At 37.2% G+C, this 23,623-nt stretch overlaps 1 protein-coding gene across 2 annotated transcripts in view; it reads right to left on the minus strand.

The window, feature by feature from the left end:
* Nucleotides 1–23,623, minus strand: part of LOC148302109 (ankyrin repeat and KH domain-containing protein 1-like) — a 71,702-nt gene that overhangs the window by 35,415 nt on the left and 12,664 nt on the right. Inside the window, exons 6-23 of one of the 2 annotated variants that reach the window (XM_088272150.1) lie at nt 23,239–23,386; nt 20,906–21,057; nt 17,874–18,098; nt 17,050–17,157; nt 14,094–14,252; nt 12,781–13,047; nt 11,912–12,233; nt 10,097–10,264; nt 8,345–8,688; nt 7,325–7,447; nt 6,557–6,671; nt 5,840–5,929; nt 3,936–4,189; nt 2,877–3,173; nt 1,943–2,086; nt 1,008–1,116; nt 385–566; nt 117–297 (exon numbers count right to left, since the gene is read on the minus strand). In XM_088272150.1, the coding sequence (XP_088128276.1) occupies nt 117–297; nt 385–566; nt 1,008–1,116; nt 1,943–2,086; nt 2,877–3,173; nt 3,936–4,189; nt 5,840–5,929; nt 6,557–6,671; nt 7,325–7,447; nt 8,345–8,688; nt 10,097–10,264; nt 11,912–12,233; nt 12,781–13,047; nt 14,094–14,252; nt 17,050–17,157; nt 17,874–18,098; nt 20,906–21,057; nt 23,239–23,386 (3,388 nt within the window). Of the gene's footprint in view, nt 1–116; nt 298–384; nt 567–1,007; nt 1,117–1,942; nt 2,087–2,876; nt 3,174–3,935; nt 4,190–5,839; nt 5,930–6,556; nt 6,672–7,324; nt 7,448–8,344; nt 8,689–10,096; nt 10,265–11,911; nt 12,234–12,780; nt 13,048–14,093; nt 14,253–17,049; nt 17,158–17,873; nt 18,099–20,905; nt 21,082–23,238; nt 23,387–23,623 lie in introns of both variants that reach the window. The other variant, XM_088272149.1, reaches the window with a different exon arrangement.

The raw sequence follows: 23,623 nt of genomic DNA on the forward strand, positions 1-23,623 counted from the left end.
ATATGAAATTAGTAATTAAATTCAATTGCAAAGTTTTTTTTTTTTGTTTTATTTCAAATTATGAATGGAATCATTTTTTAAAATTACGATTTTGATTATGTTAAGGGGGTTATTACCGGTGGCGACATCGTCCAGGCTGAAGGGCTCGTCGGTGGCGGAGAGGGCCTGCAGGGCGGGCAGGGGCGCCGGGGGGCTCCAGTCCGAGGCGGCCAGCGCCGCCAGCGCCTCCTCGGCCGCGGCCGCTATGAGCTGGCAGCGAGCCTGCTGCTCGGCCAGGCTCACGCCGCCCATGCTGCACTGCGAGTCCAGAAATTTGCACATATTACTCATCAGCGGGGAGGGCCGTCCGCCTGTACATCGGCTAACCGGAGTGGATGTACTTACTTTCTCCTGCAGGATCTCGTGGCTCTTCTGCTGCATGATGAGCAGCACGAGGCTGCGGAGCTGCAGCGGAGGCATGTTCACCAGCGAGGGGACCTTCTTCTGCAGGTACGCTATCACATTGTTCAGGTAGGGGATGTTGGACAGGGCGTTGTTGTTGTTGTTATTGCCCGCGTTCACCATCGCTGCGTATTCACAAATACAAAACGTTACATATTCGCCCAACCTTTCTCTAGTCAATTGCTTCCATCTACGGTTTCGAATATAAATAGTTTATATTCAAACCCGTAGATGAAATCGTCTGTAGCAAGTAGAAACTAGTAGTTGAAATATTATACTCAAGTGGTAAAAAACAAGTGTTATTTATAATTTAATCATGTCTTACAACAAAGTGAATGCCGAAACAATAAATAACATCAATAAATAAGATCAAGACAATACAGTTTTGATGAGTCAGCACCCTATTCACCATTAAGGTACAGATAAGGGTAAGAAGTACTTATCGGTTGAGAGACAGTTATAGTTAAGATGGTAAATTTAGAGCCGATTTTCAGGACTGTATCAGTGTCCATTACCAATACTGACTGGCCTAAATAAAAGTTGTGATGTGATATTGCTTTACTCACCAGACTGGTTTTGCTGCTTGGTAGTCTGCAATGGTGCCACGGCAATGCTGGTGATGACGCTGACTTGCTGCGCATGCGCCGCTGACGCCATCATATGTGCGCCGCCATGCTACACACACAACACACTCTCGCATCACAAATTGGCTCTCATAGTACGCATTAAATCTAACAAAATGAAATTCAATTTCAGTTTATTTTTTCAAATTCAGATCCTACTTAGAATCACAAAGATTTAGTTTTTATTTAGAAAATTAAAAATATTAACGTTCATTTTTGACATAATCTCCCAAAACTCGTTAAGTTAGGTATATATTGCAAGTGGACTACTCAATTATAAAAAAAAAACTTATTACCTACTTAGAATCATACATAGATTTAGAGAGGGATTAAAAAAAATTAAATTCAAATCGGTACTCTGTGGTAGTTCATAAACCATGATTTTTATAATTTTTAAACAGTGTTTTAAAACTTAGTACCTACTTAAAAGGGTATTACGAATACACTTTGTTGAGTAAGCTAGCATTTGACATTATTAATGAACGATTCACCTTTTTTTATTTTTATTAAATAAATATAAGTGATTTTTTTTTCACTGTAATATTTATAAAATATTATCCTGGACTGGTATCTGAAGCGGAGGGCTGATAACCTTTCCTACATGTTAATGATCAAGATAACACTGCATTTATATGATGCAGTGCCCTATGCACCATTGGGGTGAGGATAAGGGTTTGAAATGAAAAATGAAATTCACCTTTACTAGGGCAAAAAAAAGTTAAATCTTTAAATATAATAAAGTCAGACAAAAAAAAGGTGAAGAGGTGAGGTTTTAATATTTTTCTGTTGCGGTATCCCCTCTTAAAGTCTTTTTAAGAGCTCAGAATAAGCTCATTTTAAATTAATTGACCAAATCATAATACAAATGAAGCAGTTACCAATTGTTGGTCTTCAAGCAGCGCTTGTTGGTGCAGGATTAGGGCATTCCGCTGCTCCATCATTTGCTGCTGATGCATGGCCAGCAACTGATGCTGTTGCTGTTCGAGGGTCTGCTGTTGCAGTCCAGGTGGTGGTTTTAGGTTCTGGAAGGTAAAAATCATATTGACACGCTGGATTTTTTATTGAAATTAGCGTGAATCGTTTAGTTTCACATTTGAGCATTTACCCTAATACACCATGGCATATCGCTCACTCCTTTCAACAACGTCATATATCAAAAATTGTCAATTTTCAGTTGTGCATGTTTTCGCAATGCTCAGAAAATGTACTTTATCCCAGCAAAAGCGGCGTATTTTTAACTTAATATTTACCTGCTAAAATCCCAATATGATACCCAAAATGTTGTTTTTGCATTTTGAAGAAAAGGTATTGTTTAAGTATTTTTCAAACGGAGAAAAATTATTCAGGTTTTACCTAAAAAGATCTGTTGCCCAGTAAAAAGTTCGATAAGTGGCTTGATATTTATTTTTAAAACATTTTATTAAAATTTAAACTTTAAAAACGATCTCCTGTAAAATCAAGTTTTTTTTATATATGACGTTGTTGAAAGGAGTGAGCGATATGTCAAAGGCAAATAATATCCAAAGGCAAATAAGTCTTCAACACAATAGGAGTTTTGTCAATGTGAAGGTTAATGTGAAAAATACGTCACAAACACCCAGACCAATTGAAAATAAATCTTTCTTGAATTTACTTATTGTACTTGGCGGGAATCAAACCCGCGACGCCAGTTTCGCAGTCAAGCGTCTACCTAACTATGCCACGGCGCATGAAAGCAAGACACTCTAGTAAAATTCAATTATCAATTTATGAGAAAAAACATTGTCTTTTTTGTGATGAGATCCAAATGATTGATTTGAAGTAGTAACTCACCTTGAGAGTTCTATTTGGCATAGGAAGTTGTTGCAATTGGAGTTGCAACTGCTGCGGGGATAGGCTTAGATTTTGTTGCGTGAGCTGCTGGTGCACCATCAGTTGCTGCTGCTGCTGCTGCAGCTGCTGCTGTTGTTGCTGCTGTTGCGGAGTCATTTCCTGAGGCGGGGGCTGCTGCTGCTGCTGCTGGGGTACCGGAGGCGCGATGCCCGGGGTCGGGTTGGTCACCTTCCTTCCGTTCTTTCCTTCCTTCTTCGATACTGGTTTCGCTTTCGGTCGATCTTGAATCGCGGTGTTCTATGCACAGAGCAGAAGAAGTATTGTTAAGATAAAATCACACAAATTATAAGACTAGCATTAGGAGCAAAGATCCCTTAATTAAAACAAGTATAATTTGTAATATTTCGAAGTTAGAAAATTTGCCCAAAAAGTATTCATGAATTGTTTCAACAGTTTAATTCAATGCTTAACTGCACTAAAAAGTGCGTAGAATCAGTGAGAATTAAGTGGTATTTGATGATTTACTGTATTTCTTAACAATAAAGATTGGATAGTGAAGTCGGAGGCCTGCAAGACTCCATATAACAGCTGCTGTGGATATTGGGTAAAACTCCATATATCAACTATCGTGGATATTGGGTGAAACTCCATTTAACAACTGTCATGGATATTTCCCACTAACATCTTAACCTTATTAACCTCCTCTAACAAACTTGTATATAAAATAATTTGTAAATATCTTAAAATTAATTGTATAAATTTGTAAAGGTATATGATACCTCACTAAACAAACTAACATTACTAATAAAACTAACCTCACTAACAGGAATACTAACACTTGAAAGTCAAATGTAAAAAGTGTAAATAAAAATAACTCTAGCTATAACACCCAAGATGGGTGAAAAGCCATTAAAAAGAAGAAGAAGAAGATATTAAGTGAAACTCCAAATAACAACTGTCTTGAATATTGGGTGAAACTCCATATAACAACTGTCGTGGATATCGGGTGAAACGGCTGTTGTGGGTATTGAACAAGTCAGCCTACTTGCTTCTCATTACCTGGCTAACTTGACTGGCGGGGTTGGGCGTGGTGTGGTGGGGAGGGTGGTGTTGCTGCTGCAGCTGGTAGAGCTGCTGCTGCTGCTGGAGTTGCTGGTGCTGCTGCTGCTGTTGCTGCTGCGAGGTCAGGGGCTGCGGCGCTGGCTGCTGCTGTTGCAGGGCCTGCTGCTGCTGTTGCGCGTACTGTTGCTGCTGTTGGGGTATCTGGAATGCGTTGGAGTACTGCCGCGCAAACTGCCTGCCCATCTTCAGACCTGGAATAACAGTTACATATTTTTTTCTTAAAACTCAAGTGTTGAAAAAATTTGAACTACAAATATCTTGATATTAAACTACTAGATATCTGATGCATATGTCTTCTTCTTCTAACCCTTATCCGCACCCAATGGTACATAGGGCACTGTATCATATTGAGTGTTATCTTGATCGTTACTTACTCCTGCGCTTCAGGGAATATTAAATGAATTTTAGAGTGTGAAATCACTAATATTTATTTGCACCACCCCCCTGGGAATCTAGCCCGGGACAAGCTAAACACGCTAACCATTACACCACGAAGGCGGACTTCATGAATCTTATCATACATGCCTGACAATTATTCTGACTCCTGAAGAATTTAATTTTAACAGTCAAATGGTCCAATAACCAATGTCCATATATGTATTATGCACAAGTTTGCCTTTTTTTATAGATTTGTATGATTTGCAAACAGAGTAAATCTCATTTACAACAAAATTCCTGTGTTTTCCCGACTGTGTGTGGAATATAATTAACCCTTTCAGTGTTTATTTTTATGACCACAAATAAAATCCTAAACAGAATACAAGATGGCCCCCTAACACTAGATGACATTCAACCTATTTGTTATATTATAAAAATTATGTTGATCAGTGTCATATAAACAAACCGCAGGGATGACAAAATAATTTTTTCATTCATTGATTTGGCAGTCGCTTTGTGGTAATATCTATGTATAAATTTCTCTTGGTAAATACCACTACTTCTTAAAGTGTATTGTGACAAGGGCTTTACAATAGATTTTAATATTTAACATTTTATTGAGCTCATTATTTCTCCATGCCTGGATAAATATTTTTTTTTGTTTTTAAAACTTTATGTCAAAAATTTCAATTGCTCTGGCCTGCATAAAGCGATGCCCTTCATTACGACTTGTAGCATTCAAATTCATATCTAAGCTTAGCTAAGCCATTAGTAAAAATACAGCCCATATGAAAAATACAATTATATTTGCTGTTTATCCTATAAACTTATATTTTCTATTGGACATATATCTGAATATGATCATGAATTCCAAATTAAAAAATGACTGCCAAATAAAATATATAACTATATATTTTGTCGGCCTCCATGGGGTATTAGTTACCGCATTTGTCTAGTGCTGGAGGTCTCAGGTTCAACTAAACATTGTATCAATTTGATGCAATGCCCTATGCACCATTGGGTGCGGATAAGGGTCAGTAGTGAATCTAAAATGTATTCTTTGGGATGGGATCTCCCAGTGAAGAGAACAATACAAAATTTGATCCGATTATTACATTCGTGAAATACTACATAAAAATCAAAATGATATTGTGTCCCTAAAAAGATCAATTCAAAAAATTCTCAGCGAGTCAATTGGTATAATGATTATTAAAAAAAAAAAATTAAAATGTCCGCAAACTGCTCAGCAGAGTATGAGCCAGTGAGCAATATTAGCCACTGAGTGTATGTAGTATGAGCCAAGCGTTGGAATCCCTTAGACCAAGTGTATGGAGCATGAGCAAAGAGTTTGAATCCATTAGACCAAGTGTATGGAGTATGAGCCTAGCGTTTGAATCCATTAGACTAAGTGTATAGAGTATGAGCCAGGCGTTTGAATCCCTTAGACTAAGTGTATAGTTCACCTTGGGCGTAATCTTGGAGTTCTTGCAGACTGGGGGCTACACCGACAAGGGTTGGTAGGGCCAAGGGTGCTGTATTGGCTAGCGACATACCTAGAGATATACGCATCGTTAGAGGCCATTGTTTAAAGAAAATAACCGCCATTTGGATTAAGTGTGCGATCAAAAATGGGTGTGAAACATTTGTCAGGTCATTGTATTCGAGGTCGTTTTATATTCCGATTCATTAAATTCTATTGTAAGAAAATACTATTATTTTAATTTAGATTCATTGTATAAGATTTCCACAAAAATAATAATATTTCCGATTAAAATAAATATCGACATAGTGTTATGCTTATGCGTAGATTCTAATTTTTAAATACATTGCAGTGTATATACAGCAAAAACTTGATAATTCAAAAGGTTTTATTTTGCTACTATTAAAAAAACATTAATACCTAATTCTGGCTCCTTCAACACTATTCTCATGCATAATTTTTCAATAATTGAAAAGTTACAATACAAAAAAATATTTATAAAAGTATTATCATTATTAAATTCATTTAAATCTCAGACTTTGCCGACAAAAAATACAAAGTACCTTTAAAACATGACTGTGCATCATATAGTATAGCTTGTACACATAGCTCAACCTTCTAATTCTCACATATATCACGTAACACTGATAAATCCAACTTATTGAGAACATGTTGTCTAAAGTGATAGTCTAATTAATACCTTGCGGTTGTGTGAGGTCCAGGAGTGGAATGGGCGGTGTGATGGGCTCGAGTTGGTTGTTCATTAAGGACATGGACCCACTCGCTCCCTTCAGGGCTAACTCTCTCTCCACCCTCTGTAACAAGAGACGTTGTTAATAATGAGCACTAATACAAACTAGCAATATCACCTTAACCTTTCCCTTACGGTGCTAAAATTTTCCACCTTCAACGGTGACATGTATTTTTAACACCATACGAAGAAGTGATTTAAAAATGGGAATATTAGAAAATGGTAAGTATTAGAAAATGAGAAAAAAATACATCGCAAGTTGCCGCTATAGCTGGTGTGCGCGTGTACTCAAAGCACGTCACGTACGCACAAACTGAGAAATGTTTGGGTGTTGGTGATTCTATTAATAAAAAATTAATTCCCATTAATAAAAAATAAATTTTTGAATGGTACATTTTTTTCAATACCCCCTTTTTGCATTTTCCCTCCAATTAAGTTTTTACATTTTTTTCCATAAAAAATAAAATTTAAAACGTTTTTTTTAATACCCCCGCTTACATTTTCCCTCCGTTTAAGTTGTTTTTTTTTCGGTCCCTTGAAAAATGTAAAATAGGGGTTTCACTGTATTACCCAACAAAAATCATATAGACCTCTGTTAAGGGGTCCAATTGCTTTGATATGGGGAAGATGCCAGTAGTGAGGAGTTGCTTTGCTGACCAATTGTGGTGAAGTGAACATTATCCGCAGTCACTACAAGAAGCGAGAGGCAAGTTTTACCTTTAGTTCTTCTAATATCTGTTGTTTCTGGAATATCTGCTCCTCTCTCGACGGCTTCTTGTCTTGCGTGGGGGGCGGTGCTGATTCACTCTCGTTGCCCATGGGTATCATCCGGACAACCTTCTGGAACAATTTGTGTATCAGCATCGCTACATTCACCACTAATATGCTAAGCACAAATGACATAATTAACCCTTAGCACTGAAGTGGCGGCATAGTTTCAGCATGCATGGTCTGCCACACTACTTAAGTGCCGCCACTATGGCACCACGAAAATAAAGTGTTAATACTAATGTGTTTAATTTACTTTTTCACTTTTCAATTTACCAGAATCAACTAGTAATATTTTCGGAACCCCTACTATCAAGTCGTCCGCCTCCGTAGTGTAATGGTCAGCACGCTAGGCTACCATGCTGGAGGTATCGGGTTCGATTCCCAAGAGGGTCGAAATAAATATTTGTGATTTTTCAGTGTAATATTTATTTAATATGACCCCGGACTGGTACCTGAAGCGGAGGGCTGATCACCTTTCCTTCGTGTATTTAACGGTCATTATAACATTGCTTCTATATGATGCAGTGTCCTATGCACCATTGGGTGCGGATAAGGGTTAGAAAAATAATTATCGAACCCATGTCGTTCAGAGTACACACATTGTTTACCCAAGAGTTAAAAGGGGGACCCTACACCAACAAGAAAATTCATACGACTTTGAATATCTATCCATATTCTCTATAATTGTGACGCACTTGCTCACAATCAAAGCCACATCCTTGGAGGGCCACTACTCGACTCGGAGAAGGTGAAGCTCCCAAGACAAGTCGTGAGTTTCATGACTCACTTGAGAGTGAGCTATGATAAGAGGGAGGTCACAAAAGACCTAAAATGTTCGCAGCAACACAAGGAATTCAAGATCCTTCTTTGAAGGTGCAGAAATTCTACTCGATTCGAAAGATATTTATTCGGCCATGGACGACTAGTATTACATTTTGGTTCGATAGTTAGAAAGGAATATATTACCTGAGTGAGGTCAGGCGGGGGAGGGAGGTGGTGGTCCTGGGGGGGCGCGGCGGGGGGCAGGGACAGGCGGGACTTGCGAACCACCATCTTGTGCTTCCCGCCCGCGCTGCCGCCGCCCGCCGCCTGCTGCTGCTGCTGCTGCTGCTGCTGCTGCTGTTGCTGCTGCTGCTGCAGCTGCTGGAGCTGGTGCAGCTGCTGGTGCTGCTGCTGCTGCTGGAGCTGCAGCTGCTGCTGCGGCGTCAGCTGCTGAGGGGGCTGCGGGGGCGCGGGTCCGCCCGCCGCGGGGGGCGAGTCTGGACCCTCGTTCTGTGGCGAGGACAGGTACAGGAAGCCATCATTCCATCCTGGAAGGGAAATGGGTTTTTTAGTAATCAAAATCCGGGAGGCCGATGGTGGGAAACCAGCTTGGCTCAGCACGGGTGTAAACTGTACACCTTCGAATTAAGCTTAGACTATGATGTTCTCTGTGTTAAACCATGTGTGAAAGCACTTAAAATAAAGAATTGATACGAAGTCAAGGTCCCGTAAAATCAAACAGTCTCAAGAGATTAAAACTATGATCAGGGGCAACTGTAAATATATCCATATGATGCCTGATAATCTGAACGGTCAATTTAAACACGACTCGAATGGAACTTCAAATAAGCAACATGTGACGATACATCAAATCTTTAGGACATTCCACTGAGCAAGCCTCCTATATCGGCCTAATCCCGAAACAATGAGACGTCCTCGAGTTAATCATTCAAACCTATTGGCTTGTTGTGAACGCATATTTCTTCGCAGTTAGCCAAACAGACCTATCGCCGATCTCACACATTGTGTTTTTGCTTACTTGCGTAATTTTGAAATGTTGACTCGAAATCTTGGAACGGATTTTATCATCGGAATGACTCAGTGAACTGGTCTTGTATAAATACTAAAATATAAAATGGTGCATAAAATCAAGACTTAGTGTACTATTGACAGTCATTTAACATTTTATAAATTCTCAGGAAGAAATGACGCTAGTTCACATACACTAGTAAACATAGCTGTATCTAGTTTGGGATGCAATTTATTAAAAAAATATTAAAACAGTTTATTTTGTCAGGTTTTAGAAACATCACATTTTTTTTAATGAATCATTTATATCCTCGACAAGAAAGTGCTGAATTTCACCTGAGATTTTGCTCCGAGCGTACGATAGACACATGACCGATCTGTAGATTTTCGCAGAGGTTTGGATGGGCGCTCATCTACTTCTAACCCTTATCCGCACCCAATGGTGCATAGGGCACTGCATCGTATCGAAGCAGTGTTATCTTGATTGTTACTAACATGAAGACAAGGTGATTACTTCTGCGCTTCAGGCAAAAGTCCAGGGTAATGAGTCTAAATAAATATTAGAGTGTACAATATTCGATTTTGCTCCGACCGCACGTTAGACACATTTGAAGATATTCATAGAGGTTTTGGACGGATACTCATCCGGCAAATATGAAATAATTATTAGAGTGTGAAATCTCCGATTTTGCTCCGAGCGTAGATACATTTGTAGATATTCGTACAGGTTCGAACGGGTACTCATCCAGCGAAATATGAAAAAAAAAATAGTGTTAAATCTCCGATTTCGCTCCAAGCGTATGGTAGACACGTGACCGATCTGCAGATATTTGTAGAGGTTCGGACGGGTGCTAGAGGCCGGCGAACTATGACCGAGAACTATGGAGTCGCAGTCGGGTGGGCGGTGCGCGCATGTGGGGGTCCTACCTTCCACATAGTACTGAGCTTCCTCGGGGTTCATGGGCAGCAGGTGTTGGGGGATCGGCACCAGCGGCTGCAGCGAGCGGGGGAAGCCCATGGGCGAGTACAGCCCGCCCGCAGCCGCCCCCGCGCCCTCCTCCCCACCTGCCGCCACTCCGCCACCCACATCCACCACTGGAAACATTTCAAGCTTATGACATCCTACACTCGCTGCGTACCAACTAAAGGCCCCTCAATCTTCATCTAGCAGATATCTACGTATCTTTACCGCTGACCACGAAAGCAACGACATTGTCGACAATTTATTTTTAGATTTGGCGTTCAATTTGTCTTCTTCAAACCCTTTCCTGCACCCGATGGTGCATAGGGCACTGCATCATATAAACGCGGTGTTATTTTGATCATTTACACATGAAGGAAAGGTGATGAGCCCTCTGCTTCAGGTACTAGTCCAGGATAATATTGAATAAATATTCATCAAACCTTTATCCGCACCCTAATGGTGCATAGGGCACTGCATCATATAAACGCGGTGTTATTTAGATCGTTTACACATGAAGGAAAGGTGATCAGCCCTCCGCTTCAGGTACCAGTCCAGGGTAATATTGAATAAATATTAGAGTGAAAAATCACTTATATTTATTTGACTCCACTGGGAATCGAACCGGGGACCTCCAGTGGGGTAGGCAAGCGTGCTGACCATTACACTACGGAGGCGGACAAATTTGTAGAACTCCATTTTAATTTATATGTTAAACATTAAAATCAAACACTGATTTTTAGGGTCTACTAAATTGTATTTCATTATTAAAAACACGTAAAAATAAAATTTGCCACAATTGTTTCACCTTGTTATGGCATTTTAAAACTACTGCACAGTTCGAAAATGTCATAACAAGGCAAAACAATTGTCACAATTTTTTTTAAATGTTTTTAATAATAAATCACAATTTAGTAAACTCTAAATATCATTGTTTGACTTTAATATTTAATGGATAAACTAAGCTATCTGTAAGTCAATTTTGATCTATTACACTTGGCGATCCACGTCTAACGGTGCATAAAGCGCCGCATCAGATAATGCATCATTATCTTAAATGTAAATTACACGAATGCCAAGTAAAAGTGTTAAAACACCCAGTATTAATGATAACCCTGCCGGGAATAAAACCCAGACCAATAGGATAGAAAACCAAGTCAAGTGGAATACAAACTATAGGTAATTTTGTCGCAAGAAGCTCTTAAATACAATTTCAATTAACTGAATATGAATTGATCAATTTATTGGACTTGTCGGTGCAGAGTGTAAAACGTATAATGCCCATGAAAGAGTGTGGAGGATGAGTAAAGGATTATATAATGTTTGTATAAAGGATGTCAGTTAGAGCCCAAAAGATTCAATGACTTTGAAAATGTGAAGAGATTAAACTCGGAGCGCTAGAAAATCCCTAATGCAAGAGAGGTCTAGAAAAGAGAAGAAGAAAAGTCATTTAACGCAATAAGATGTATGCCGAAACTATGCGAAGGTTGAATAGAAACGATATATCGGATGTGTCTATCGATGATTGAAGAGATACAAAATGTCCTTGAAAATGTGAGGACATCGACTCATCAGATGTGTATATTTTTTTATCGAATTTATCAATGGGTGTGGACAGAGTCCTCTAATGTTGTCAAGAGTGAAACTGTCAAATGCGATTTATCGTCGGACGCACTGAACAACCTAAAGGCTAGAGCACTGTTTAAAGGATAAAAAGTCATCAAAATATGATTATAACGCCGAAGAAAGATGTGCGGAGATTGATCGGGGAGTTGACTTACCAGCCTGCTGCTGGATGATCTGCAGGGGCGGCGGCGGAGGCGGCGGCGCGGGCGCCATCATGATGGAGTGCGGGTAGTCTAGGAGGCACTGCACCACGGCCGTATGGCCGCCCTTGGCCGCCTCGATGAGCATGGTGCTGTTGTCCTTGAGCTTGTGGAAGGGGTCAGCCGAGTGCGCCAGCAGGAACTTGACCGTCTCGTGGTGGCCCCCGGCGCAGGCCAGCGAGAGGGGCGTGTGGTCGTTGTTGCTGGTGCTCCGGTTCACGTTTGCCCTCTTGCCCACCAGGAACTGGACGGTGCACAGGTGACCCGCTCGGCAAGCCTGGATACACCACATCACATTATTGTTAAATAAACAAGCAAACGGGGATGCTAATCTCATCTTCCGCTCAAAATTGGTGGTTCTTAGAGGCCGGGTCAATATATACATTCATACATAAACGTCCAGCTTATTCTTAAAGAGTAATTATCCAGTATATAGTTAGGGCCGTTTTGCCCGCCTCCGTGGTGTAATGGTTAGCGTGTCTAGCTACCGTGCAGGTCCCGGGTTCGATTCTCAGGGAGGATGAAAATAAATATTAGTGATTTTACAATCTAATATTTATTTAATATAAGCCTGGACTGGTCCCTGAAGCGCAGGGGTGATCATCATGCCTTCACGTAAATAAAGATCAAGATAAAACTGCGTCAATACGATGCAATACCCTATGCACCATTGAGTGTGGATAAGGGTTAGAAGAAGAAGAGATATAGTAAGGACCCGAAAGCGGCATTTCAAATGAGACCCCAAATGAACAATTCCCAATTTAGTTGAATACCGAGTTATGTCATTGAATAGGTCTAGAAGGGAATAGGTAGGTATTGCCCACCTTCATGAGGGGGGTGCGGCCGCCCTCGGACTCGTGCTCCAGGTCGGCGCCGTACTGCAGCAGCAGGTCGGCCACGTCCGTGTGGCCGTTCTCCGCCGCGTAGGTGAGCGCCGTATCGCCCGACTGCGTCTGCGCGTGCACGTCAGCCGCGCCCGCCTCCAGCAGGTAGCGCACCAGCTCCAGGTGGCCCTCCTGCGAGGCCTCCATCAGCGGCGTGGACGCGCCCAGCTCCATGTCCGCGCCCGCCTTTATCAAGAAGTCCGCCACCTGCGCAAGTATCAGTATATAGAGTATTGATATCACAACTCTTTAACTTAAAGTTCATAACACTCGCAAAACTGCGGGTATTGAGATCATGGATACCCACAACTATGGACGAGTCACTCTCCAACAAAAAGTTCATCAAAAATACACTCGCAAAACTGCGGGTATTGAGATCATGGATGCCCACAACTATGGACGAGTCACTCTTCAACAAAAGGTTCATCAAGAATGCACTCGCAAAACTTCGGGTATTGAGATCATGGATGCCCACAACTATGGACGAGTCACTCTTCAACAAAAGGTTCATCAAGAATGCACTCGCAAAACTTCGGGTATTGAGATCATGGATGCCCACAACTATGGACGAGTCACTCTTCAACAAAAGGTTAATAAAAATATTACCAGATTTTGGAAATATTTTGGTAGATTGAATTTTGTCATATAATTGTATAAATAAACCATTCACTTCTCTCATATTTATCACTATTCACAATGGGTACATAAGTCTTAAACAATCAAATAAAAATCAAATCGATTTCATAATGCTATTGATGATAGTACTTTTACAGTGCATAGATTTGCACAATTTCATAATACCATTAGTAACACGTTCACAGTGTATAGATTTGCATAATGACAATGATAACACATTTACAGTGCACAGATTTTCATAATGACAATGATTAGTTTTTTCCTCTACCTCCTTCCTTAAACTCCCTTTTTTCCTTTACCCTCCTTATTATCATCTTTTGTAATTTATGTTTTTATTATTTGTAAATTTGTAATTTATGTTTTTTTTTATGTTCAAGTACTATCTACCCTCTGATTGAAAACAGCTATGTATATGATCTCAAACATTTTGATCAATATCACTTGCCTGTTTTTGGTTGGTTGGAAGATATTGCTTTTTAGCAATAAGCCCCGCCAATGTACTTATTTATTTTCTGTACATGAAGTTTGAATAAATAAATAACACTTTGACAATGCACGGATTTGACTTGGCAATAATCTTGGGCACAAAGATGAGATGACAATGAGGAAGTATTTACCTCGAGGAAGCCCCCGCAGCAGGCCAGCGTGAGGGCCGTCTCCTGGGTCTCCTCGGTCTGGGCGTTGATGTTGGCCCCCTGGCTGAGCAGCAGCGCCACCATCTCCTCGTGGCCCTCTCGGGCAGCCTCCATCAGCGGCGTGTACCCCTCGTCATTCACCTGAAAATAACAACAAATTATATTTTTAACAATACACTTAGTCCTCTACGTACGTGAATTCGTACTTAGACAATTTTTTTTTCAACCCCTAAGATTTAAAAGAAATGTTTTGATTATGAAGTTGATAATAAAAGAAGACATGCCTTTGGAACAAATTAATCACGTAAGTAGAGGACTTACTGGATAGTTGAATTTTTTTTTTTTTTAATTGAAATTTCACTTAGTAAATACCACTTTTTCTTAAAATCTTTTGTGACTCTAATATTAGTTGATACCTTAACAAAGAGATTGGTGCATAGTATTCATATAAAAACATTAAATATGTAATTCCTCTTATCCGACTTTAAAAATGAGGCCGGCGCAGAATGTAAAAATACCCTTCCTGTCCTTAAGCATCAATCGACCGAACGGGTAGAAATACTTTTCCCGTCCAAAGTGTGTTAAAAATGGATTAATATCCACAAAGTGACTGCCGAATCAATTGATAAAATATTTTGCTTTGCTGACAATCTAGAATTTCAGTATCTGATTGTGACAGAAGTTAGAATCTTTTGTAGATGGGTAATGATGAATAAAATAACAAAGGAATAATCCTTTGTATACCAACGACATTTATTCTTACACTTATGGTACAATCCGCAGTTTAAACATGTTTTTCAAAATTCTCCAACAGAATTAATACATTTTCAAAGACTGTCAACTAAACTGAATGAAAATACAATCAAATTTAGACTCAGAATCTATGATTGATTTTTCATTTAATTTTTCTATATTATTTTTAAGTTAATCGAAATTCCATATGAGATACATGAATAATAATACAAGGGGAAAAAAGCTTAGTTGAAGACACTGCGATCGTTTTGATTGGATTAAAATGCATAAGCAATCCAGTTGGTGAAGTTTATACAGCTGATGTGTTCAGTATTCCAGTAGATTTCATGCACGACAATTGATTAGGTAATGTATTCTGTGTTGACCTCCTTCCCAACCGAGCCTAAAATCCTTCAGTGCACTTGTCACACCGAGTTAATACAATCAACCACATACTCCAGAGCGGTGAGTCAATAGCAAAGGAATCATTCCTACTTGCAAACACTAATACATATACACCGGATGCAACAAAACGTTAATTCATTAAAACGCGAGTTATTTAAAATCTACATTTTGACATCCTAACATAAACGAAGAAAAATATAATACTAAATTCATTAAATTTAAATGCTTAAATTATTTAAAATCATGGTCTTTTACCCCTGCCTTGTTATGTACATAACATAGAATTTTGTCTAGCCTTCCACTAGTCTGATTGCGTCGATAACGACGAAACTCAATCACTGGTCAAATAAAATAAAAGTGGAAAAAACTATGGAGTAGTTTTATTAGAGAACTACAGAACTACAGAAATTATTAACTATTAACTAAAGAACTATTAAAGAACTACAGAACGTCTATAGTTCTTAAAACTAGTTTAAGTTTACATAAATAATGTTTACAAAAATGGTATTGTAAAAGTGTTTTATCATCATATTCAAATTAAGATAAAGATGAGATCGCATTGCTTGATATGTATTATTAAGTACAGATAAGGAAGAATAAAGAAGCATTTAAAAAGCAACATTTGTCTACGAATAAATTGTTGATTGAAGATTGAACCTGTGTCCTTTGGGTAGTAAGGTGTCATATTTGCTTAGTTGCTTTTGTTATATATTTTCACTGTCTATATTTGTTTCAATGGAGTGATAATGTAAACATATCATGTTGGAAGTTATTACATTAGAGGAATGTATTGAATGTAGATAGATAGATAACATTAATACGTACACCTGTTTGGTGCATTTTATCTACTGTGTAAACAATAAATTTACATATTAGAAAACAATAAAACTACAATTTGAGTATGGCATGGACATTCGGTACATATGTTATGATATATTGTGCCCATTCAAAGTTTTTGCCTTTTAATTTTTTTTGCAATTTGTAAATTTTGCAAGTCTTACAATTTTTTTTATTTATTTATCAATTAGTCAGATAAAAATAATAACAAAAGTATCACGGACACAATTATTTAAAACAAAATAATAAACGGATATGGTATTTATGGAAAATATTGATAATTAGAAATAAAAATATTATTTTTGCAAAATTAGCACAGATATCATATTATTATGATGAAATTGACTAATTTGAAACGTTTTTCAGATATGGTCCGTTCAATTTTGAAGTAACGAGTTTTCGCTGTTTCAATTTCAGATCTGCAAACACGTATGTTAATTTTTGTGTATTTCATTATTTTATCTATAAGGATATCTTAAAATCTCCACCAAATAACTGCATTTAGAAACATGTGATAATACAAATACAAGTATAATTTTTTGTATATAAAAGGGTTAGGCAATCCGGAAGGCACTTCAATAAAGGAATCTCCATTAGGACTATATTAAAAGCTGTCCCACCGCATGCCTAGATCTGATACAGAAGCATCTTGGCTTCCTGCCAGATCTGCTCTTGTTAAGCAATATTTTTTTTTAACTAAGTTGCGAAATTTATTGAAAATGTGAAACAATATAAAAATTGTATCCCGATTTTACTGTGAATTAACATTTAAAAGCTTTCAATATACCTGTCACCGCCAATCTAAATAAATACAAGATTGTAAGTCCATCACCAAATTTTCTAGAAGTACCCCAGTGTAGGCAGTGAAAGGGATTAGTGTTTAGTTCAATTAGTCAGCTAGATCCCCATTAGGACTTAACAGGAATTGGCTAGAAATAAATTGAATAGAAATATAATATATTACCTCTTCGATGTTCGCCCCTCTCTCGATGAGCAGCATAGCCAACTCTACGTGACCTCCGCAGGCAGCCAGGGTAAGGGGACTCTCGAAACTGTCTGTTGGCATGTTGACCTGAAACAAAATTACACTCATAATTCAATGCTCACAAAGAGACCAAAGTCTCCAGAAGGTGGGAGAGATGAGTAGAACTCCAATTTCATAATCCAATTTGATAATCAGATTTTTAAAATTAATTACTGTATTAATATTTGTTGGAAATGTAAATAAAAAAGAGCATTTAATTAATTAAATGAAAAGGCAACACTTTTACATGTTAAGCGTAGTTACAAGTCCTGTATAGGATGTACATATACTGTACTGTAAATACTTTCTTACTGTTCACACATTGTTTGCAAGAAACGCTGAAAAGCATTTTTTACATACTGTTAGTAGAGAGCGGGAGACGCTTATAAGAGTTCTATATGCTTACTTTCGATAGAGCCCGAGACGCCAAAAAACATTGTTCAGATCAGAATTGGGTCTGCGGTTACTTGTGATTAGTATATAACCTTAACAAGTATTCTAATAAGGGTTGGGGTTGATGAAAAAACCGTCTGACAAAAATGTGTGACTAATCAAAACGAACAGTGAAAGGTGGCTTCCGGAGGGAGCTATAGCGCGCGTAGACAAAATCATTATTTTGCAAATTGCAGTACGTTTCCCTCTCAATTTTTTATCCTGAAATTCTGAAAGGGATTCGGGTAGGCTTCGGGCAGAGTTTAGATGTTTGGAGTTTCAAGATCGAGCACGATCGAGATCGTCAGCAAAGAAAGGAGAGGGATGGATACCTGTGCCCCGCTGTCCAGCAGCAAGCGCGCCACCTCGACGTGGCCGTCCATGGAGGCCTCCATGAGCGCCGTGTGCATCTCGTCGGTCTTGTGCTCCTGGTCCGCGCCCGCCGCCAGCAGGAAGCGCACCATGTCCAGGTGCCCCTTGTAGCAGGCCAGCGTGAGCGCCGACTCCTTGAACTCGTTCGAGTGCGTGTTGATGCCGGCGCCATTCTCCAGCAAGATCTGGAAACCATGAAGGATCTTAACATATTTGTCAACTCTAGATTACGGGACATTTCCCTCATTTGGTGCAACAAGGACGTAATTTTTTAAAATATTTTGTGTCAAAATGTGCACGAAGACTATTTACATCGCGAGAAACACCGGGAGAAACATCAACAGAATTGATTTTGTGTTTGAAATGCCGCAAGTGTCATTGTAGAATTGAGTAAAATGGCACCATTTCTGTTGCTACAGCATCCGAATGGCATCTTCTGTAATATTCCTAAAAGTGTAATTATGCCATTGTGGCACCAAATAAGCAATTAGTAAAATTTAAGACGAATATCCAATTTCTGGGGAGCACTGAGGCAACACATGCAAAGAACGCAGTGACAACTAGCATGTATCATAATGTTTTACTAATATTTTATGTTCGTATTTTATACAAAGTTTTCAAAAAAACATGTTGCATTTATTTTTTAAATATTTTTAGTGAAATGAGAGTTTTTCTTATGGTCATACATTTACGATAGTCCCGTATTTAGGTACATTGAAACAAGTCCAGTGGTCTAAGATTAAGTTAACTCCTTCGGTTTTGAAGTTAATGTAGCTTTTAGACAGTAAAGCATCCCAAAAATTACAAAATCCAGTATTGAATTGATCTCACATTTTGAATCAGTGGTGACATTGACAACGCGCAACGCAATTACGACATTTAACAAAAATAAAGGGTAAATAAAAAGTTTAATTGATACTCTCAATCAATAATTACATTTTATCCGGTTTATAATTTCACAGAAATCACATCTTTTGTTTCCTTTACACAAGTGGAATAAACTACGGTTTTACATTTATTAAAGTTTTTCCGATCAAATAAACAAAACCTAGCAAAATGTATATACATACTGGCCAAACAAAACAAAAACCCTTTACTTTCTAAAAAGTATAATTATAGAATGATGTATTTGAAAGTGACTTTGTGAATCCAATATGTGCAGAAATTATCATAACAGGTCTATGCATAATATATAATGCAAAGGCCAATGCATTTGATTCCCTTAAATATGGGGCCTTTCTAAGCATTATGTCCTTGAATGCTGTTTAAATTCCAGTCAGATTATAAATTCATGATAATAATACACAGAATATATTATTAATGGTAAGATATACAAATATTATCTGCATTATGAAAATGCTAGCTGTGATAAAGCGCACTTCATTTCATTAGTTTTAGATGAGAGTATAATTATAACACATCGCTCACTCCTTTCAAGAACGTCATAAATCAAAAATCGACAATTTTCAGTTGTGCATGTTTTCGGAATGAACAGAAAATGTATTATATCCCGGTGAAAGCGGCATATTTTTAACTTAATATTTACCCGCTATAGGGCAGAAAGCGTTGTTTTTGCATTTTGATGAAAAGGTGTTGTTTAATTATTTTTTTAAAGATATTAAATATTTTTGAAATGGAGAAAAAACCTTCAGGTTTTACCTAAAAATATGTGTTGCACAGTAAAAAGTTCAATAAGTGGCTTGATATTTATTTTTAATACATTATGTTATATTTTTAATGTTTAACAACGTTCTCCTGAAAAATCAAGTTTTTTGATTTATGATGTTCTTGAAAGGAATGAGGGACATGTATTTTTTTAAACTTTAAAGTGAATATATAAATGCTTACTGCATAATATTTCACTAAGATTTTATGTTGTAATATAAGATATAATTTATTATGAGATTATTATCTTTTGAAACATGATGAGGAATTTTTTCAATTAATGTATATGACACCCAGTCTCAGATGCTTCTAACCCTTATCTGCACCAGATGGAGCAAATGACACTGCATTATATGGAAGCAGTATTTTCTTTATTAACACACTTCAGAGGATGCGTGTTTTTTTGCTTGCCGACCATTGGCGATGGGATTTGATAATTATGTACACATGGTTAAGATCTTAACAAGATGATTGGTAAAAAAAATCATATAAAAACATTAAATATGTAATTTCTTCTTTGCGCACAAGTTAAAAATACCCTTCTCATCCTTAAGCATCAATTGACGGAATGGATAGAAATACCTTTCCTGTACTTAAGCATCAATTGACTGAATGGATAGAAATACCTTTTCCGTCCAAAGTGTATTGATAATAAATCGCTCACTCCTTTCAAGAACGTCATAAATCAAAAAACTTGATTTTTCAGGAGAACGTTTTTAAAGTTTCAAAATATAACACAAAATATTAAAAATAAATATCAAGCCACTTATTGAACTTTTTACTGAGCAACAGATCTTTTTAGGTAAAACCTGAAAGTTTTTTCTCCATTTGAAAAATAATTAGTATATTTAAAAAAATACTTAAACAATACCTTTTCTTCAAAATGCAAAAACAACACTTTCTGCCCTGTAGCGGGTAAATATTAAGTTAAAAATATGCCGCTTTTGCTGGGATATAGTACATTTTCTGGGCATTCCGAAAACACGCAAAACTGAAAATTGAAGATTTTTGATTTATGACGTTCTTGAAAGGAGTGAGCGAAATGTCAAATATTTAAAATTGCACGAGGCAGCTATCTATTTTAGAATGATATTTCAATTTAATTTGGAATAGTCGCGTCCATAGTATGCAAATACGACCCTGGACTGGTACCTGAAGCGTAAGGCTGATTTTGTGTATTTAGCAATCAAGATAACACTGCTTCTATACGATGCAGTGCCCTATGCACCATTGGGTGCGGATAAGGATTACATAGATGTATCAAAGAGCCTTTCATACGCTTATCATAGGGAGCCAAAAAGAAGAAAATTGAGTTGCGAGTTATTACCTTAGCGACTGGTACATGGCCGGCGGAGGCGGCTTCCATGAGCGGCGTGTGGCCGTTCTCGTTGTGGTCCTCTACGTTGGCCCCGGCCTCCAGCAGCGCGGCCACCACGCCCTCGTGTCCGCCGGCGCACCCGTACATCAGGGGGGTGTTGCCTGCGCACATTTCTTCCGTTGTGACTTATTAACATTTATTTAATAACTGACGTAACAAAAGGTTAAAAAAAATCAAAATAAAAAAAAAGGATTTGAGTGACAAATGGTCGGAAAAAGATGCAATAATATTTGATAAACCCTTTGGTAACCTCGACTATTGGGATTACTATGCCAGAAACACCACAATTAAAACATAAATAATTCAAAAGTAAAATGTGTTTGATAATGTAAAATGTGTTTGATAATGTAAAATATCTCTTAACCAAATGTATGAAACGTTATCAATGCAAAAATCACATCTCTTTTTTACGCCTTTGCATAACAGATCAAACGAATCGCGAACATCCGGTGTTGAAAGAAATAGTGTAGGAGTGCGTGTAATTAACAATTAAAAAATGTTTATATTTTTTAGTTATGCAATAAATGTATCATATTTGTATTAATTTATTGCATATTGTTTATTAACCTTAAGAAGTAAAAAATTATCTTTTTGAATAATATCACAGCTTTAATAAACTTACTTTTCGCGAAAACAAATTTGGTTTTATGTCCTTTGATATTCTCGTTTCTCTTTAAGTATTTTGGTAACTTAAATTTTTGTAATATTACAAGTAATTGTAAGATATAAATGATCAATAATTTAATTCTGAGAGAAATCACACAATATGAATCGAAAATTTTTGCACAACACTGAAGGAATCCCTAACATACTGTCTAAAATGTTTCTGATACTTTAATAATTCAGATCCAACTGATCTGGTATCTGGCTAGAGTACCGAAAGCCGATATATTGAATTTTGGTAACCAAAGGGTTAAATATTATTCTCGAAACTGTGACAATTCTGCGTGATAAGCGAATCAGAGTTTTATCTATTGAAAAAAAGTTTCAATAAGATTTGCATAGACCATGAAGAACTTTTAATATAAAGAAATCACAATATTTCGAGTGTCCAAATTTTTGTTCCCAAATAATAGATTTGCTCCACATAGGAGTTATTTATTTCAAGATTTTTATTGATATCTAAACACAGGTGAAGTCTTTTAAAATGGGAATACCCGACTACCATATTCCCATTTCAATGGGCTTCTTAATCTATTTTAAGACATCAATAAAAATTACAAAGAAATATTTTTCTCGAAAACAGCAAAATATCATCTGGATACTAGATAGGTTTTTAAGCCTGTCAAATATTCAGCTAGTATATTAAATCAAACGGTGTAATTTACCGTAATTAGTTCCATTTTAAATTTAACTATTACAATTAAAAATATTGTTAAAATATATAAATTTATAAAAAACACTATTGTTGTAGTATTTATCATTGATTTTCATATGCTACAAAAAAGATAAATACAGCAGAAGCCGGTTATAATGCGTCTTTTATAACACATATTCCGATAAACCATGGGTTCTTTTTGCCATTTTTTTTAGGATGAAATAACCTGTCATATCTTAACAGGTGAAAATATGGTCGAAAATGTAAACAACAATACAAGTTTAGAGGAAGTTGATGAAGACATGCAATAGAAAGAGTCAGTTAATGTTCCAACATGCTATCAAGCATTGCAAGGATTAGAGACTGCGATCCGATGGCTAGAGAGGCTCAATCAGATTTTGACCCAATAAAAATCATGATTTTTTAAAAAATATTATGTTCTTAAAAAAAGATCCTTAAGAAAAAAATTGAAAATTATTTTATTTATAATTTATATTAAAAAAAACTGTAATAAAGAAAATTTTTAAAAAAATGTTCTAAGAAAAATTCTAATTTTGGACAATTTGTTTATGCCGGGGTGCAATCTGTTATAACCGACTTCCACTGTATTTACTTCCATTCATTCCTGTTTAATCACAAAAAACAAAAGGAATAAGTGCTTTTTAATATTAAACAGAATAATAATAAAAATTTATGAAAAAAGTTACCATAAAACAAAACGTTATAAATATGTGAAAATAAAAAAATAATTATTAATATTCATTTTTAAAAATCATCACAAAAAGATTTTTTTTAATTAAACATTTAATTAAACAGATGTTTATTTAAACATTTGATTTAATGTTCCTTATAAAATTCTTACAAGCATCTAATATTGCAAAAATATATAAATTCTGTATAATCTATATAGATGATTTTTTTCATATAAAATAATAGAAGTATTTGATAAAGAAAAGATAGTTACCAGATGAGGATTGAGCGTTGACATCGGCTCCGTGCGCAATCAGCAGCCTCACAATATCCTGGTGGCCTGCGCTGGCGGCTTCCATCAAGGGAGTGCAGTCTCCCTTGATACCGCGGTCTTCCACATTAGCGTGCATCGCTAATAACACCTGCAGAAATTACATTATTTTCAATTCGTTGTTTTGTGTGACACCATTTTATCATTGACATTTGACCGGAGAGAAGGATGCTACACATATCTTTTAGGGTGAAGACTGACTGGAGCATTTCTTCGTAAAGTAACGTCGTAACATTGCTTGCGGCGAGCATCCGAAACTATGGATGGAGCGCTCGGCTCGCTGTACTGACTATACGAATGCTCACATAGTAACGTGTTACGTTACGAT

This window comes from Brachycentrus maculatus, unplaced genomic scaffold (assembly GCF_059751285.1).
Source record: "Brachycentrus maculatus isolate JH-2025_06_01 unplaced genomic scaffold, ASM5975128v1 h1tg000477l, whole genome shotgun sequence".
NCBI classification, from domain to species: Eukaryota; Metazoa; Arthropoda; class Insecta; order Trichoptera; family Brachycentridae; genus Brachycentrus; species Brachycentrus maculatus.